Consider the following 17,553-nt stretch of genomic DNA (forward strand, 5'->3'; position numbering starts at 1 on the left):
CCTGTTACTCAGGATAATCCATAGAACATGTCGTCAACAGTCCTCAGAGGGACTATTTCTTTAATCAAAACAGGTTAAAACAGTTTACACTGACATCTGTAAGTAATTTAAAGTAGATGGAATGACAGATTTTTTTTTTTCGGGGGGGGGGGGTTACGACTTTATTAGATCGTCAACAGTGAAGAGATGACAGAAGATGAAGACAAAGGCATGGTAAACATGCAGTATGGGTCCCAGCTGAATTTGAATCAGGGATGTTAGGGTTCATGATCAGTACTTTAAACCCAAGGCCACCAGGACACCCCAGTTTCTCAGAGTTTTTTGCATGGCCTGTAAAAATATGGAAATCCTGGGTTTAGTTACCTTTTCATAACATTTTTCTGGGCTCTGTAATGGAATATGTCAAGAGAGGTCTAATGTTTTATGATCACAGCGCTTAAGTGTCCTCATAAAGAATGGGCTTTTTTTTATCAAGAGCCGAAGAGCTAAGGGCCTCGAAGGACGACAGACTTTCTCCTTGAAATTGAGTGAACTCAAATTATTGTGTGAAATCGAAAGCACATTTTTAATTTCTCTAAAAGGTGGCTTAAAAAAACTTTTTTTTCTGTATACACACACACACACTCGAAGCAGCACATGCTGGCATGCATGTGTGCTCTCACACAACAGCACGCGTTTGGCCTGTGGATAATGGGATCTCTCTGGATTGTATTTTTTCCTTTCATGGCGGGTCTTGACCTTTGAAGCAGGACATATACGGCAGAGACGTCTTTCTCTCCCCCCCATGAAATGTCTGCTGGAACGTTCTCAGTAAATCCTCCCCTGACCAGTAAAGTCTCAACAGACACCATCTATCAGCTCATCTTATTGAAACTTCAGTGGGATTGTTAAGATAAAGATCTGTCTGTCAGAGAAAATATGCAGCTTTTGGTAGTGTGTACAGGAGATGTGTGTGTTTGCTGGTGTGTATACTTGAACTTTGTCAATGTTAAAACTGGTTGTCCTGCTGTCACATGAGACTACAGCTGCAGGAGATCAACTGTAATATATGTCATCATCATGGATAACATGATAGGATTTCAAGATCTTGTGATATTTACTAAAGCTTAGAGACTCCTGCTGGATGAATGTGTGATTCTGCTCCTCAGCTTAGTGTAGACGCCCTGATCTGTTGGTGATTGAAACCGCCACCCCTTAAAATTACTGCTCATCGCTGAAAGGATTCTTCTGTCTTTATCAGTGCATTGTGGTGACTAGGGGTCAGTTACCAGCTACCTGCTCTTTTCACCCTGCACTAAATCATTGTTGAACACAGCTTTCACAAACTTGTGACAGAATGGAGGAAGCCTTCCCGTTGACCCTGTTGTGCCTGCTCAACTGTGAACAGAGATAAATCTCACAGTCTCTCCACTGGAGTGTGTCTCTGCCTCACTCAAATCTCCAGCTGGACATCTTCCCACCTTGAACTCTTTCCTTGGAAAACCTTGCCTTCTTGAGACTTCTCTCCAGACCCTCACGCTGCGAGCAGAGACTGTCAGACATCACTCTCTCACTAAATGCCTCTGCTGCTAATTTACTGTGCGTGCTCAGTCAGTCCAATGGCCGCCAGTTAAGAGCTGAATAGAGCCAATACAGATGAACATATGGCAGAAATGGCAATGATGATGAGACCGTAAGCACTGCTGCCCAAGACTGACAAAAACATTTACACATCAAAATCTGTTTACTAATCAGAATCAGCCTGTGAAATAGCTGTATAATGTCTTTGGTGGCTTTTGAGGGACCTTTTCGTCAAATCAGAGAAAATTGCTCGAGTAACCAGGTATCCGATATGGGGTTGGCATCTTCAAATTTATGAGAGAAAGTTAGTATTTTTTATAACTTGACACATTCTTCGAACTAAGTGTTTCATTGATTTGGACGGTTTTTGGTTATTTTTAACAGCACCTATTAAAAACGTTATGTGGGAAATAAGGCTTGCTTCTTTCTCAGTCGCCCAGTCTCTTTTCTGCAGCTATCGAGCACAACCAGCCATGTGTTCAGTCCACCTGTGTTGTTTCTTCCTCCACAGGCTTTTAATGTTGGATGTAATAGGGTTTAATTTTGTGTATGTGTTTGTTTCCCCCAAAGGTGGAGGTGGAGGCTGGAAAGACAGTCCCAGTCCTTACCTGAGAGCTGGCAAGTCTCTGGTGGAGGGTGCAGAGGGGGGGTCATCATGTCCGCTGGCCCAGTCCAAGCTCAGCTGGTCCACCTTCGGGGGTTTTGGAGGCGGAGGTGGGGCCTGCACAGCCGGAGGTGGCGGAGGAGGGTACAGAGGTGACAACATTTCACACTGCTTTACCATTTTCCACCCCTGCACTAAAAAAATCACTTTTATGTCTGTTCTTTTCATCTGTCTCACCCTTTCTTGTCATCTCCACCAAGACACCCCACTAAATTAAAGAAGAACAGTCACTCTCAAATTCATTTAGCCTACAGTTTTGCAATGTTACAAGTAATGTCACAGATGCAGTGCAATTAGATCATTTTTTTAGTTTGTTGCTATGATAATCGTACATATTAATTCTATATATTTGTTTTCTTTATTTCTACGGTTTTATCCTTGAGTGACTTAACAGCCTGCCAGAGCCAGCAGGACGGAGCTGGTTAAATGTAAGATCTCTCCAATCTCATCACAATTTCGCGTCTTTTTCGACTTTTCTGTCACCAAGGTGACATAGTCGACAGAAAACTGTTGAGAGTGGCGACAAACTGACAAAAAGAAGTCTTTGGCAAACACACTGACAAGCATAAACCGTCATAACAGGATCAGAAAGGTGTTAATATGAACTGTAATACTGGCAGACAGGAGAGTTGACAACATGAATTCTGTGACAGGAGGTGACGCAGCGCTGACGGATGAGATCACAGCCGACGGTCAGAACGGAGTCTCGTTCACTCATCCGATGGGAGAGATTTTCCTGCAGCCTCTTGCTGGTGAGACTCAGTCTGACGCACCACATGATGTCATGATCATGTAAAGACTAGTCCAGATGAGAGCACAGTAATGTAAGGTAGAGTTGAGTATATTAGATGCTCCATTTTGCTTTTGAAAAACCAGAAAGCTCTGTAAAAGCTTTTAAATGTAATTCCAGTTAAATTATGGAGATAAAATAAAATAGAATTGAATAGAACAGAAAGGAAACACCATCCACGGATGAAGGCTGTGAGCTGTGGTTCAATTTAATTTTTTTTAAATATAGTTGGAAAAAGCTAGTAAGTGGACATTGAGTGAAGAGGTTTTTTTAATGAAAGTAGAGGAGAATAGAAGACACTAGAAAAAATAAAATACAGGTGTAATTCACATGGATAAAGCAACCAAGTGGTGACACGTTTCCTAGCAACAGCTTGAATTTGAAATAAAAAAATCAATTAATTGAATTAGTATAAAATAGAATATGAAATGATACTAAAATGAACAAAAAGAACTAATTTGAACAATAATAACAAATAAAATCAAGACAGAAAGTGAAAAAGTAACCAGTAAAGCCTGTTTTGTAACTGTGAAACTATTAAACATGTAGCCTGGCTGTAAAACTACAGGCTCAATGAACAGATGTACTGTAAACTAAGACACCACTCTGCATTTTATTTGTTGCAGAATGAATATGAAAAGTCAAGAGAATCTTTAGAGTTATGTAACATATATTTGCATCTCTGCTTGGAGTCTGTCCCCAACAGACAGCATTAAACAGACAGCTGATCCCAAAGCACAGAGACACTGTCGGTGTGAAGATTAAATCCTGAGCTCGTGGGCCTCTGTTCACTCAGTTCTCCGAGCTATTGATCCAACCAGGGCCTCAGTGTGTGTGCGTGTGTGCGTGTGTGTGTGTGTGTAAGTGTGTGTGCGTGCATATGTGTGTACCTGTTTGTGCCGAGCTATCAGTCTGAACACTTAAGACACATACACATGGATAGACTGTATATCAAGTGTTTGTTTTTTTTCTTTCTCCCTTTTTGTTTTTGGTGAGACTACCATCTGATTCTAATTATTCAGCGGGAGGAACAGGAAGGCAGTTGACTAATTCACAGCCTCATGGAGCCTGTTGCCCTCGGCGCCAACAGACAGACTTCCATTCTCATGTGAAAGACGCTGTTGTTATTGCTGCGTGTGCTGCCAGTCATCGCTCGCAAACGCCATGACTCGCTCAGCGACTTGAAACACATTCAAAGAGAGATCTGAGAAAGAGAGATGTTATCATGATTGAGTTTGAAAGCCAAATAGGTTTTTCTTTTATGTAGTTAAAACATCTCCTCATCTCTAACTGAAGAATGATGTTTAGTATTTGACACACGTGGCACAAGCCTCCTATTCATAATTTGTATTAATAAAACAATGGATCACTGTTTAGTCCAGAATGGAGAGTAACCTAATAATGGGAAGAAGTATCACATTACAGCCATGTAAAATCTGGCCCAAGATGTTGAGCCAGTAATGGTTAAATGTATTATAGAGCTAATTTATCACTGTATTTTTCACAAATACACACATAACTGATCACACATACCAGAATACAACATGCATTGTGTTCAGAGACTAAAGCAGAAGGCTGGTGATATTCTCTATTTTTCTTTTTGTCAGTAATATTCATGAAACGACCGAAACCAACACTGTGTAAGCCTGTCACTCGATGCTGTGCGACTTCTCCAGCCTGTCTTCGGCTCTCAGTCTCTATCCCATTCATACCTACTGAAGACATCAATCATCAAAACCAGAGCTGTCAGAACAGAACAGTCATGAATATGTTTTCAATTTTCAAATAATGAACAGGGAGGCACTGACGTTTTTAGTAAACATTACTCAAACAGGAGTAAATATTGTTCCCATTTGTCAGGGGACAGCTTTCAGCTGCAGGGTGATGTATGTGAGACTGATTCAAATAAACTACAGTGTCCATGTTCTTCATAAGAAACAAACATGTCCAGCCACTGCAAAACGTGTGGCTCACTGATGTCTTTTTGGACAGCGGTTCATTTCTTCGGCTCAGAGGAAGTTATGTCAGACTACAGCAGCACAAACAACACTTGTTAGTCGCATCAATTCATTGTTGGTTTTGGTTTTGTGGGATTGGCTGAGAAACAGAAAATAATGGACTATCACCACGCCTTGTTGGAGTGTCCTGCAAACCTAATGATCTCCCTCTCAAACAAACAGTTTGTGTTTGGCTGCGTGCGTGTGTTTATGTGTACATTGTTCCCTCCAGCGATGGAGAGTCATGGGGAGTGTGAGATCAAGGTGCAGCTGAACTGCAGCCACTGCCAGACGCAGAGCTGCAAACGTGATGAAGATACTCACCTCATCCTCTGTCTCTGCGAGGAAGACGAAGTCCTGGCCAGCGACAATGTTACATGTATTGGTACTGTAGGTATGTAATTACCCCCAAGCATACAGTGCTATGTCTTTAGGATAATAGTCGTTATGTGTTATCAAATCATTTTAATTTGATAAAGTCAATGCCACAGATAAAGCATCTAAACTAAATCACTTTTTGAAGCCTGTCAATGGACCCTCTTCTTCTTCTCTCTCTCTCTCCCAGCAGCTCCTCAAGGCCCGGCTCCGCAGGGCCCGATGTCGACATCGCTGATCCTGGCGGTCGTGGTGTCCACTATTGCGAGCGGCATCGCGCTGATCTGCACCGGCGTCATCCTCAGTAAGAGACTCCTCCAGTTCTGTGTGCAATCTGTGCCCTCCACCTTCCACCGGCTGTGAGCAGCAGCTGGACGTACAGATGCATCCAGATGTTACTGACAAGAGAAACAGGAGCACCTTTGATAAGTGTTGGTTTAAGTGTCCTCCACTGGCTGTGCGCTGGATGATTAAAGGAGCCGTGGGAAAGATATGGGTTCACTTTTATTACAAGCACTTGTTTGAGGTGATGCTCTTCTTTCTCTGGCTGTAAATATGGTAGAAATAAGCTCAAAGAGTGTGAAACAAGATTATACTGCAGATGAGAAGTTAGATAATGGAGGTGATTGTGGTTCCATACCATATTGTTCATATTTTGTATCTAGTGCCTACAGTAGAACGATTGCTCTCTTGGAAGCATGAAACAGTAGAGATGTACTGTAAGCTCATCTCAACGTATGACTAATATAAAAATACATGACTGACTATGAAAAGTACAAGCAGAAAGCTTTGACATTTAACAAGGAAGTTTGTCGCAGTTGGAGATTTGTACTGGTGAGTGAGATTAGATATGAGTAAATGTCAGGCATTGATGATTCAGTGGCTGAAAACAGAAAATAAATTAAAAAAAAGCACAGTGACAATCATAAGTTAATCTGAACCCACGGGCATTGACTCTCTATGATAAGAGTCTTAGATATAGCAGGAAGACTGCAGCTGTGATCCAGCTAAATGCAATTTACACGAAGCACTGTGATGTACAGAACGGAGGAGAGGGTGAGCAATGAGCATCTGTTTCTGAAAAAAAAAAAAACTCACTGGTTGCAGGTTTGGGTCAATGTGAGACAACTGGACAGTCAGACATGATGTAAAAAGCTTTACTGGTGATGGGAATAAAATGGGAATAATTAGGGAATTAACCAATTTGTGCAGTTTTAATGACACTCTAGGAACAAGTAAGAAAGGCAACTGAGGGATAAAGAGACAACTACAATATAATATTTAATATGAATTATAACATTAATGTTGTACAATAACTAATGTTAGTTAAATGTTGCATTTAACTTGGTCTAAAAAGCTGCTATGCAACATATACTGTTAGATGTTGACTTATATACTAAACCTTGTTTTATGAACTGCAGACACTTTATATAAATACTTTTTGTCTGCAGTTTTAACAACATGTGCAGTAATATAGGACAGTGAGGGATTATACAGCTAATTATGCTCTTTTTGCACCTTTGTCACCTTTTTGCGTCTGCTGCAGATAACTGGGAAGGGAATCCTTGCATACCGGTAGACACACTAATCCTCCACCAAGTGCCTTTTAAGGTGTTTGAATATAGCAGGTTCCGGCTGAATATTAAGTGAAGCTGAGCTATAGAAGACTCGCTCCCTCTTTCTTTCCCACAGTCAGTTTTGGTGAATCTAAACTTTGTGTGAGGGTCTCTGGAGGAATCTGCACAGCACCGACTTCCTGCTGAAATATCAGTTTCACTCATCTCTCTAGGCTCAAATACAGACTGACAAGAAAACCAGGCATGGCAAAAGCCGTTATATAAAATAAACCTCCTGTAAGGAAAGTGGTTTCAAGTAAAGCTGATGGATTATAGGAGTTGTTTTTCCCATTGGCCGTGACAGGTAGTAGCAAGGCAGTAGAAGTTTTACAGTCGGCTCTATAGCGAAATATTTCAACAAGCTTGGGGCACTGAAATGGCATAAATCAGAAAAATCAACTACACAACTTCCATTTCCCTTGACATGAAAGAGTATTATAAGACAGGATGTTCATATTGGATGCGGTTGCTACTGCATACACAAAATGCACATTGGGAAAACGCTATTTCCAACAGTAGAAGTGTCAGAATATGTTGATAAAATGCAATAAATTGGTTCTTCCTGCAGATGCAGACAGAACTATAGGGGCGCTCTGTCCTTTCAGGAGACGAGAGATTCGGTGAAATGGGCAACGATGTTTAAAGGACAGTCATGTATTAGAAGAATGGGGAACAGGAAATGCATTAAAGTGGAAAGGACGGGTTAGCAAAGGTTAAGGTCAGCCAGACTGGCAAATATTAGTCATCAGAAAAATTTATTTTCTGACAAAATACACCAAGTTCTGAGTTCAGAGAAAACACAGGAAACAAAATGTTAGTGTGTGAAACAATATTGCACAAAGTTTGAGGTTTGGCAAAACTAAACATAGATTCACTCTGTGTAATCAGAGTGTAATCAGACAGATACTAATTGCAGATAAGCTGTGGAGTGTAACTGCATGACATCGTACTCCTGTAATTACCAGACAAAGAGCAAACAGGGCACAACATACTGGGGCAAACATCTTCTTTATGAAAAATGGATGAAGTATTTAGCGTACTAACTGCATTGTGTGTAATTGTGTGACTTTGCAAGTGAATAAATCAAGTACTAAAACAAAGACTGATGACATGTGTGCAATACCTTACATTTACTTTCCTTTATAAAAAAAAAAAAAAAAGGAAAAGGAAGATGTTGTATTGATCAGGGGCTTTAAAAAGAAAGAAACAAAACACATACAGACACACACACACACACACACACACCCTTCAGGTTAACGGTGTCTCTTCACCTGAGCTCTCCCCCATGCAGGGAGGTAGTCTGTTCCCTGGGCGCCCCATCTCCTCCACCCCCTCCTCCTCCACCTCCTCCCCCCTCGTCTCAACCTTCCCCTCATCCCAACCCCCCTGAGTCCCTAGCATCTGCACCGGGCGATGGCTCGACGGCACCTCTTACCTGCACGCAACGCCCCCCCTCCCTGGCAGACTACCAACCTGCATCGGGGACGTGGGCTGCCTCCACGGCGGGTGAGTCCAAACTCACTGGCACAGACAGTCTAGGAGCAGTAACTCAAGGAGAGGACATCCCACAAAAACGATGTGTTTGTACGCGGAAGGATTTATCCTCTTAAAAGGGAACTCCTCCGATTTTACACCTCAAACTCTGTGCACAGGTCTTCGGGAGCACTACTGCATATGTGGAAAAAAAAGTTGTGTAAAGCCTTTTGTGGCTCCAGAGGGAGCTGTGTGAAAGTGAGTTGAAGTGTTGTCACTTGAGTCAACATTTGTTGGGGCTGAGGACTATAAGTTTGAAAATTGTGAAATTAGAAAAAAGTGAGGTTAAAAGACCTCTATGCACCTGAATCTCCAAACCAAACTGACAGCTGTCAAGTTACATTGTGGACAATGTATGCACCAGTCTCAGACAAGTAAGCAGAATGCATGGATTAAAAAAGACGATATCGTCTGTCTGACAGTGTTTGAGGGGTGCACTGCTAAGTCGGTGGAGTGCTTTTTTTAAGAACAAAATTCATGTCTGTGAATCATTTTTGACTGCTACCGTAACAGTTAGAGAGCATCTCAACCACTGAGATGCAGCTTGACCCCTCCTTGTGTTACCGCTCCTACCTTCAGCAGATAGTCAGGAAGTTGCTTCTACAACTTACATGCAAGTGTGGGGTCCTGGTGACAGTCAGCGTTACGATTTTTAGAAGAAAGTTCCTTAAACCTTTGTCCCTCTGTCTCGTCTTTGTATCTAGTGTGGTGCCGCAGAAAGAACGACCTGCACGCAGTGAGGGGGCGTCTGCAGAGTCCAGAGTACAAGCTGAGCAAGATCCGCTCCTCCACCATCATGACGGACTACAACCCCAACTACTGCTTCGCAGGGAAAGCAGCCTCACTCAGCGAACTGAAGGAAGTACCGCGCAAGAACATCACACTTCTCAGGTAGGTCACAAGGGGACACAATGTCTCCTTGTGCTACTGCGGTACATAGAGTGCCTTTATGTGTTCAATTGTTGTATTTTTCACTGTTTTTCTTTTCAGAGCTCTTGGCCACGGCGCTTTTGGTGAAGTCTATGAAGGACAGGTTCTGGGGATGAGCGGTGATAACAGTCCCATGCAGGTGGCCATAAAGGTAAACTCACTCTCTGAGGTACATAGGGACAAGTTGCACCTAAGTGCCAGATGATAGCACCTCACCAGGAGTTATGCTCAGTACATATAATCCACTCAACAACATCCCACAGGGGTGCTGCTGCTTCTAAAGGTCACACACGTGTGTGGGATATGAAAAGACATGTTTCTGTAGCGCATTTATTTAAAGAAGGATTATTTGTTTTTCTTACTACTTAATATGAAAATGTGGTTTGTCTTGTAATGATCATCATCATGCAATGACAAATTGAAATACTGCAAAATGATCATGACTGCACAAAATGATTGCTGAATGTCTGATTGCACACGTTAAAAACTTGATGAGTGAAAAAGAAAAAGCGGAGTAATCTCCACATGGGTTTGCCTGCTTCTCAATAGTCCTCTGATTGGGTCTAGTGAAGGCGTTCCTCATAACAATAGCACACACACACCTCAAACTACTTCTCTGATACTTTCTGCTCCACAGACTCTTCCAGAAATCTGCTCTGAACAGGATGAAATGGATTTCCTGATGGAGGCGCTGATTATGAGGTGCACCACACTGCAGCAGCACACCGCACCGGTCACCATATAATTTAGTTCACACAATGATTCAGCCAGTGCATCCTGCTTAAAGCACACCTGACCTGTGTGCTGGCTTTGTTTTATAGCTCAACGTGCTCTTCTGAGTGAGAGGAGGTAGATTACACACCTCAAATAATGAACTGGTAGTTTTGACAAATGACATGAGAGGCCAATCAGGCAAAATATATGCAGGGATATATTTGGATAATGCACTTAATTTAGTTCTAATTTATGACCTGAGTGATGTTAACTGGTAAGGACTAGTTATTAGTCTCCATTTTTGTTTTATTAGAGATAAAGTTTCTAGGCAGACAGGGGTTAATAACGATCAGATAACACAAATCACTCAGGTCACATACAGTATGGAAGTTAATTCATGACAAAAATATAGAGCCAGCATGAAACAATTTGTAATAAATTTGTTATTCAAGATTTGAGAGTGCACAAGGACAGAGTGGTTAGGACACTCTCTCAAAGTCTCAAGCAAAATGAGTGTTTTGAGGACAGAGGACGAGCTGTGTCTCCGCATTTAAGGGAGCAGTAGATCCTTCCCTTGCTATCCCTCAAATCTGTATGCTGTTATTTAAACACATCAGAATGACGTGAACAAGTGAATCTGTTCGGTCAATCAGCTTTTTCATTTTTCCAAAAGTTTCAACTGACAGCCAAGATATATATATATATGAAACCTGTCAGTGGAAGAATGTCGATTAGTCCATTTTAGAATCTGCTAAAGCATTTAGGGAGAATATTTTAACCTGAGCATGCACCAATTCAGGATTTTTTTTTTTTTTTCTCAAAACTTGCTTGATGGTGACAATTCTGTCCCTGTGCAGTTTCAAATCTACACACACACACTTATTAAAGCTTGAATTGGTTTAAAGCGCTATATAATGAAATTCCATTCACAGCGTTTATTTCTGCGCTGGAAGGTCGACATATTGCAGAACAAAACTCTTGAACATAATGTTTGCGCAACATGAGACCATATCTTCTCTCTTTTTCATCTGCGTTGTCATGTCAGCCACTACCCACAACTGCATGACACAACTGCAGTCGCGCTAACCAAAGTGTTGTTCACTGTTTTTCCACGCAGCAAATTCAGCCACGACAACATTGTGCGCTGCATCGGAGTCAGCCTGAACATCTTGCCACGTTTCATCCTGCTAGAGCTGATGACCGGAGGAGACATGAAGAGCTTCCTGAGACAGAACAGGCCACGAGCTGTACGTCTGTACTGCACCTTTCTGTGCATGTGTGTTTGTGTGTGTGTGTTTCTGTCTGCGTGGTACACTAAAACGAGCTGTACTATATCCAGGGCCAGACCTCTTCTCTCACCATGCGGGAGCTGCTGCGGATGGCCAGAGACATCGCCTGTGGCTGCCGCTACCTGGAGGAGAACCACTTCATACACAGGTTCAGATTTCACACCCTGTTATTACTGCTAAGAGCTCAATTTAAAGAAGGCAAAAAATAAAAAGCACCAGGGTTACACTCATTTGTGTGTGTACTTGAGAGCACTACATGTAAACAAACAGTGTGTTGCACCGGCTGAGAGGATGTTTTGCTTCTACTGCAACAAAAACACTTGAATATTATATCATCATATGTTGAATATTATTGTTGAATTCAGGAATTTCTTTTTTTTTTATTTATTTCAAATATTATAAAATGTGAAAACCTGATGAAAAAATAATCAATAAGACAAAAATGGTTTGTAATGTTACCATATTCACATACAGATAAATATACTATATTTACTTGGATTGACTAGATGAGCTGTTCTCATTGCATGTGTATATTGTTAACTGTGAGCTACAGTGGTCAACACACACAAACACAACATCTTAAGGTGAATGTAAATTCATGTAAGTCAATCTCCTTTTTTAAAAATCGTTTATTTTTCAGCAAAATTTCATGAAAAACCATCAGATTACAAACTTGACTCATACTTATCGAGTGTTAGAGTGTGGTGCCATCATGAAGCTACTTTTTGTAACAGCTACTGTGTTTTTCAGAGACATTGCTGCTAGAAACTGCCTGCTCACCTGCCCTGGACCGGACAGAGTGGCTAAGATCGGAGACTTTGGCATGGCACGAGATATTTACAGGTTTGTGTACAGGAGCTGCACCTTTTAAAGTCCACATAGCAAAGCACAGCAGATGGTTTACGATGATGTGTCTCATGGGAGCCAAAGTCCAGGCAGCAGTGGGTTGATGTGGTAAATGTGGGGCCAGTTGAAAAGCGATCTAATTTCCACCATGGGGCCAGTCTCTAAAACGTACTTACAGAGTTCATGGCCTTGTGGTATTTACCTTCCCTTCAAAAGCGATGATAAATGGACATTCCTAAATCTGATAGCACTGCTTTTTGTTTTCCCAGAGCCAGCTATTACAGGAAAGGCGGCCGTGCCATGCTGCCGGTCAAATGGATGCCACCAGAGGCCTTTATGGAGGGAATCTTTACCTGCAAGACTGATACATGGTATAAACGCATAATATATACAGGAAGGCTCCAAAATAAATTCACAAAGAAGAACTGTCTTCATTTTAAAAGTGGATCAGTTTGAGATCTCTTATTATAGAGCATATTATTCAGAAATTTGTGGGTCTTTGATAAATGCTGAATATCATGTGCTCATGCTAATTGTTGTCACACCACATACAGTATATTATTATTATATATTAATATAATATAATATAATATAATATAATAATTGACTGTAAACAGCTCATACTAGGCTTCCACTGAAAATCTATTTTTTTATTTCCAAAGATGTCAAAGAGTTGGGTGGTGGAAAGTATTGCAGACCCCAAATTGCAGCTGAAGAGATTTTCACAAAACAAGTAATTTTACTCCTAAACAAAACCAGAACGACCTACAATGAGTTCAAGGTCTAAAAACCAGTATTTCAAATGAGCATCTTCAGCATCAACAGTGTCTGTATTCGAAACACGGAGCCAGCTGAGCAGCGTCCAAACCACTTCTCCAATGATGAAACAAGTCAAATATTTAGCACGGGCTAAAAAAAAGGTTTGATTACAGATAAAGTCTGAAACAACTCTGAATGTTTTTAGCTGGAAACAGAATGCGCAGACGGTGGGTGGCAAAGTCAAACATGGTAGGGGGGAATAGGCACAGTATTAGCTGCACGTGAACAACAACAAAAAAAAAGGATAGCTAAGCTCTGCAGAGGGCCATTGTTCCGTCTTGCTTAAAGCTGTTTGGAAGAAGAATCATTTTCCATCAAGAACTTCTTCTGCAACAAATGACAAAAACAAGCGCTAGATTGTTTGGCTTTCCATCCACTTACGAGAATTCAACCTCAGGGAACAACAGTGGGAAAATGCATAACACAAAATGCATTGTTCACCATCTGGGAGGTTCGAACAGAGCACTACAATAATATGAAATACTAGTAGAACTGATATGAGACAAACAAATGTTCACAACACACAAATTTTACACTTAAGTTAATATCATATCTTATTATATTATATCAATATCCTATTTTTTTTTACTTTTAAATGAAACATCCAAGTCCAAGCAACATAACTTTAATTTGTTTTCTATGAATGATTTCTGTTTCCTGTCAGCGAACAGTGATTTTTGGATCTCACAGCATGATAAAGCAGGCTGTAACTGCTGATCACTTAGAAGTGGGATTCAGATGTAATTATACTGCAGGGAACAAACAGTAATTTTGTTAGGAGGAAAACCACACTAAAGACCAACAGGGAGGTTTGTAGTTAGAAACAAATGTGATGAATTCTGATTTACTCTAATTCAACAATCGCCTCTAGCTGAGGACAAAGGACATCTCCTGTTGTTTCTGGTAGTTGTTTGTGTCGTATACGGTACTTATTCAGGCCTCCTCAGTCTGAAGAACACGAGATCAGGAAAGGTTTGACTTGCCCCCCCCATCTCTTCTGTCGCCTCAAATGATCCAGGCCAGTCAGTTGTTGATCTGTGTCTCCCCCTGCAGGTCATTTGGAGTGCTGCTGTGGGAGATCCTCTCTCTGGGCTACATGCCATATCCTTGTAAAACCAACCAGGAGGTGCTGGAGTTTGTCACCAGCGGAGGCAGAATGGATCCTCCCAAGGGCTGCCCTGGGCCTGTGTGAGTACTGACAGGAAATACATCAAACTGGACGAGTCTGGATGTAAAAGGAAATTGTTTTTGCTAGACTTGTGTTGTGAAATATTCCCCTCTTGCGCTTTTGGTTGAACTCGCAGAAGATCGCAGAGACCAAAATTCAGGCCATGATTTAAACATGTGCCTGTGCTTCACCTTAATACATTAATGTTCATTTCTGTATCATTTTCTGATTGGTCATAGCTACATTTCATGTAGTATACACGGTGCAAGGTTTATTTCTTGCCACACAGAATCTGCTTTGTCCACCAACTTTGATGTGGAAGTTATTGAACTTTCTGAGAGTTTTCTCTGCTTCTTTTGTGAAGTGATGAACCAGCAGTGGGGGGAAAGGATATTTATTATTGTGTTACCATTTGTCCATCAGAATTAGATTTATAATATAGTTTATATAACATTCAGCTTAAAAAAATGTACCTGGAATTTGTGTGTGTTACTGAGCAGCTATCGGATCATGACCCAGTGTTGGCAGCACTGTCCTGAGCACCGGCCCAATTTCTCAACTATCCTGGAAAGAATTAACTACTGCACTCAGGTATAATTTATATCACATTAATATTGCATGAATATTGTTGTCCAAATATGTTTTTTTTTCCTTCCTTTATAATTTCCTCTTAATTTTCCTGTCTTCTTATGCAAATACTGATTTTTAATATCTGTCCGTCTCTTTATCAGGACCCAGATGTGATCAACACACCTCTACCAGTGGAATATAGCCCTAACACAGAGGACGATGGCGGCACAGTAATCCGTCCCTCTGACCACACCTCCACCAGCCTCACTCCACTCCTGGTGTCCCACCCTGTTTCGCAGGATTCCTCCTCCCAGCTGGGGCTCTCCTCTCTGGGCCTAAGTCCTACTCCTCTTCCCCCACAGCCCACCAAACCTCGTCTGCTCCTCCAGAGAACCCAACCTGTCCACCATGAAGTGACATCGTGCCGTGAGGCACTGGAGCCGTGCTGGGCTGAGCCTGTTCCTGCCCCTGGTTTGTCAACAGCTGCAGGAAGCCACTGGCTCCACCCTGAGCCTCCACACCACCGACCTTGCTCCAGAAACAGCTCCTCCTCAGGGAGCCAGAGGCTGAAGAACAAGACTAAGAACCTGTGGAACCCCACGTACGGCTCCTGGGTTTTGGAAAATTTCCGAGGGAAGAAAACACTGGCTCAGACTCAGTCCATGCCACTGTCAAGCTCCTCATCCTCCACCGCCAACACACAGACCTGCAACCCAACCTCAGAGAGCGACGAGGCTGGGGGCGACAACGCCAATAGCACCCACCTCGTTCCTCCCTCAACTCCATCCCCTTCATGCCAGGCTCAAGCTGCACCAAGTACATCCTCACATAAGACCCCAGCAAGTGGGACCACAAAAGCTGGCATGGACTTGGCTAAGCTGCAGAGTTTCCCCTGTGGCAATGTCAACTATGCCTACGATGAGCAAAGCTACGAGGCAGAGAGCCTGCCCCTGGTTATGCCCAAAGGCTCAGAAGCCATCACAAACACCAGCTCTGCCCCGAGTGTCTCCTCAGGGACAAGCCTGGGATTGGCGTTAGGCCTCCATTCCTCCTCATCTTGTATGCCCAAGCTGCTGCTGAAGCGCCACGCCAGCTATGGACACGAAGACGTGAGGAGACACACCAAAGCCGAGAAACCAACACGCGACCGAGACTCTGGCTTTTCTCTGTCTGAAGACCTCAGCGTTACCCCAATCTAAGAAACGGCTTACTGTAACAGGGATTTGGATTAATATTGAAAATTGAAAATGTCACTGTCAATGAGCCCCTTGTCTGACACACTCAGACAGACAGATTCAAGCTCGGGATTTGTGAAACAAAAAGCATGACCATGAGGGCTCCACCACAGTCTGAGAGCCACCGCATCAAATCGTTAGAGCTCCTGGAATGCTGGAAAAAACACACTCGAACACTCACATGCACACAAACACTCCTCTGCACTGTGATACAGGGAGCCAGTGCTGGACTCTTTTCCTTGGCTTCTGGTAAACTGGTAGCTGAACACTGAAGCTGAAACACTGGACGACATGCAGCCCTGCACTTTCCCAATGTCAACACTGTTGGTGATGGCTGCCATAAATAACTGCTGTAGTTGGACTCCAATTTTTTTACCTACTTTTTCTTTGTCTTTTGAGTGTATTTTTTTCACAACAGCCTTGGCAGTAATATGTGTTGCATTATTGTAAACAACTGGTTGGACTTCGTAGTATTCAGCGTGCAGTACGACCCTAACAAGCCAAAAATATTGAGCCACTGGGAAGAGAATCTTTGAGAATGTGCTTTATTAGAAGTTTTCATGTCAGTGTGAAATCAGAAGTAGCTTTTTGTAGACTAATTAAAGCGTCTTTGGTATGGTGGTATGGAATTAGGAGTTTGTTTCATTTATAATTTTATGCATATATCAGCAACTTGTAGTGCTTGTCACGTGATTCTGATTTGCTTTAACCCCAAATAATGTGAAAACACACACTCCCAAACTACTGCAATAATGTGTTTCATGAAAATACAGTATATCTTGTGCCTGAAGGTTTATTCTTAACTTTGGAAACAAGTTTGGCAAAAAGCTATCAACACAACATCCACTCACAACGGATGTAAATAGCCTCCTTTATCTCTCCCTGGCTGTCGCCTGACGCCCGGTCGAACACTTTGACGCCTTCCTAGCTGATGCCAATGTGAACAACATTAGCTTTGTACTCATTGATAGCTGAAGTATGTTTCCATTGTTCATTCAGTCTCATGGGTCGTGTTCATGAGAAGATCAAAACCACTGTCGTGTCTGTACTGTAAATATGAAGCTACAACCCGCAGCCGCTTAGCTTAGCATAAAAACCGGAAACAAGGGGAAACAGTTAGCCTGTCTGTCCAAAGGTAACAAAATACCTACCAGCACTAATTAACACTATATATTATAGTCTATACAAAAACAAAGTTAAAAATGACAAGTTTGGGGTTTCACTGGGGGTTATGGGTGGGACTATTTCATGGCCAGGCACAGTGACTTATAGGAGTCACTCTCTGTAAAACCTCAAATTGCTGGTTTTCTACTTTGATTCTTGTACAGATTAAAACAAACAAGACATGACATGTTAATTAGTGAGCTTTAGAGGTGATGGTAGGCAAATTTCCTTACCTCTGGGCAGATTCAGGCTAGCTTTTTCCCCTTGTTTTCAGTCTTTGTGC

At 42.0% G+C, this 17,553-nt stretch overlaps 1 protein-coding gene across 1 annotated transcript in view; it reads left to right on the forward strand.

Annotated features, from left to right (window-relative positions):
• LOC111225567 (leukocyte tyrosine kinase receptor-like) overlaps positions 1–16,070 on the forward strand; it is a 30,687-nt gene extending 14,617 nt beyond the window's left edge. Inside the window, exons 15-28 of the mRNA XM_022750526.1 lie at positions 2,131–2,316; positions 2,878–2,976; positions 5,244–5,396; positions 5,577–5,690; positions 9,240–9,426; positions 9,526–9,616; positions 10,103–10,167; positions 11,297–11,426; positions 11,519–11,616; positions 12,219–12,311; positions 12,584–12,685; positions 14,187–14,321; positions 14,802–14,892; positions 15,033–16,070. Coding sequence (XP_022606247.1) covers positions 2,131–2,316; positions 2,878–2,976; positions 5,244–5,396; positions 5,577–5,690; positions 9,240–9,426; positions 9,526–9,616; positions 10,103–10,167; positions 11,297–11,426; positions 11,519–11,616; positions 12,219–12,311; positions 12,584–12,685; positions 14,187–14,321; positions 14,802–14,892; positions 15,033–16,070 — 2,582 coding nt within the window. The remainder of the gene's footprint in view (positions 1–2,130; positions 2,317–2,877; positions 2,977–5,243; positions 5,397–5,576; positions 5,691–9,239; positions 9,427–9,525; positions 9,617–10,102; positions 10,168–11,296; positions 11,427–11,518; positions 11,617–12,218; positions 12,312–12,583; positions 12,686–14,186; positions 14,322–14,801; positions 14,893–15,032) is intronic.
• The last annotated feature ends 1,483 nt before the right edge of the window (positions 16,071–17,553 follow it).

Source organism: Seriola dumerili, unplaced genomic scaffold, assembly GCF_002260705.1.
Source record: "Seriola dumerili isolate Sdu_G_001 unplaced genomic scaffold, Sdu_1.0 BDQW01000149.1, whole genome shotgun sequence".
NCBI lineage: Eukaryota > Metazoa > Chordata > Actinopteri > Carangiformes > Carangidae > Seriola > Seriola dumerili.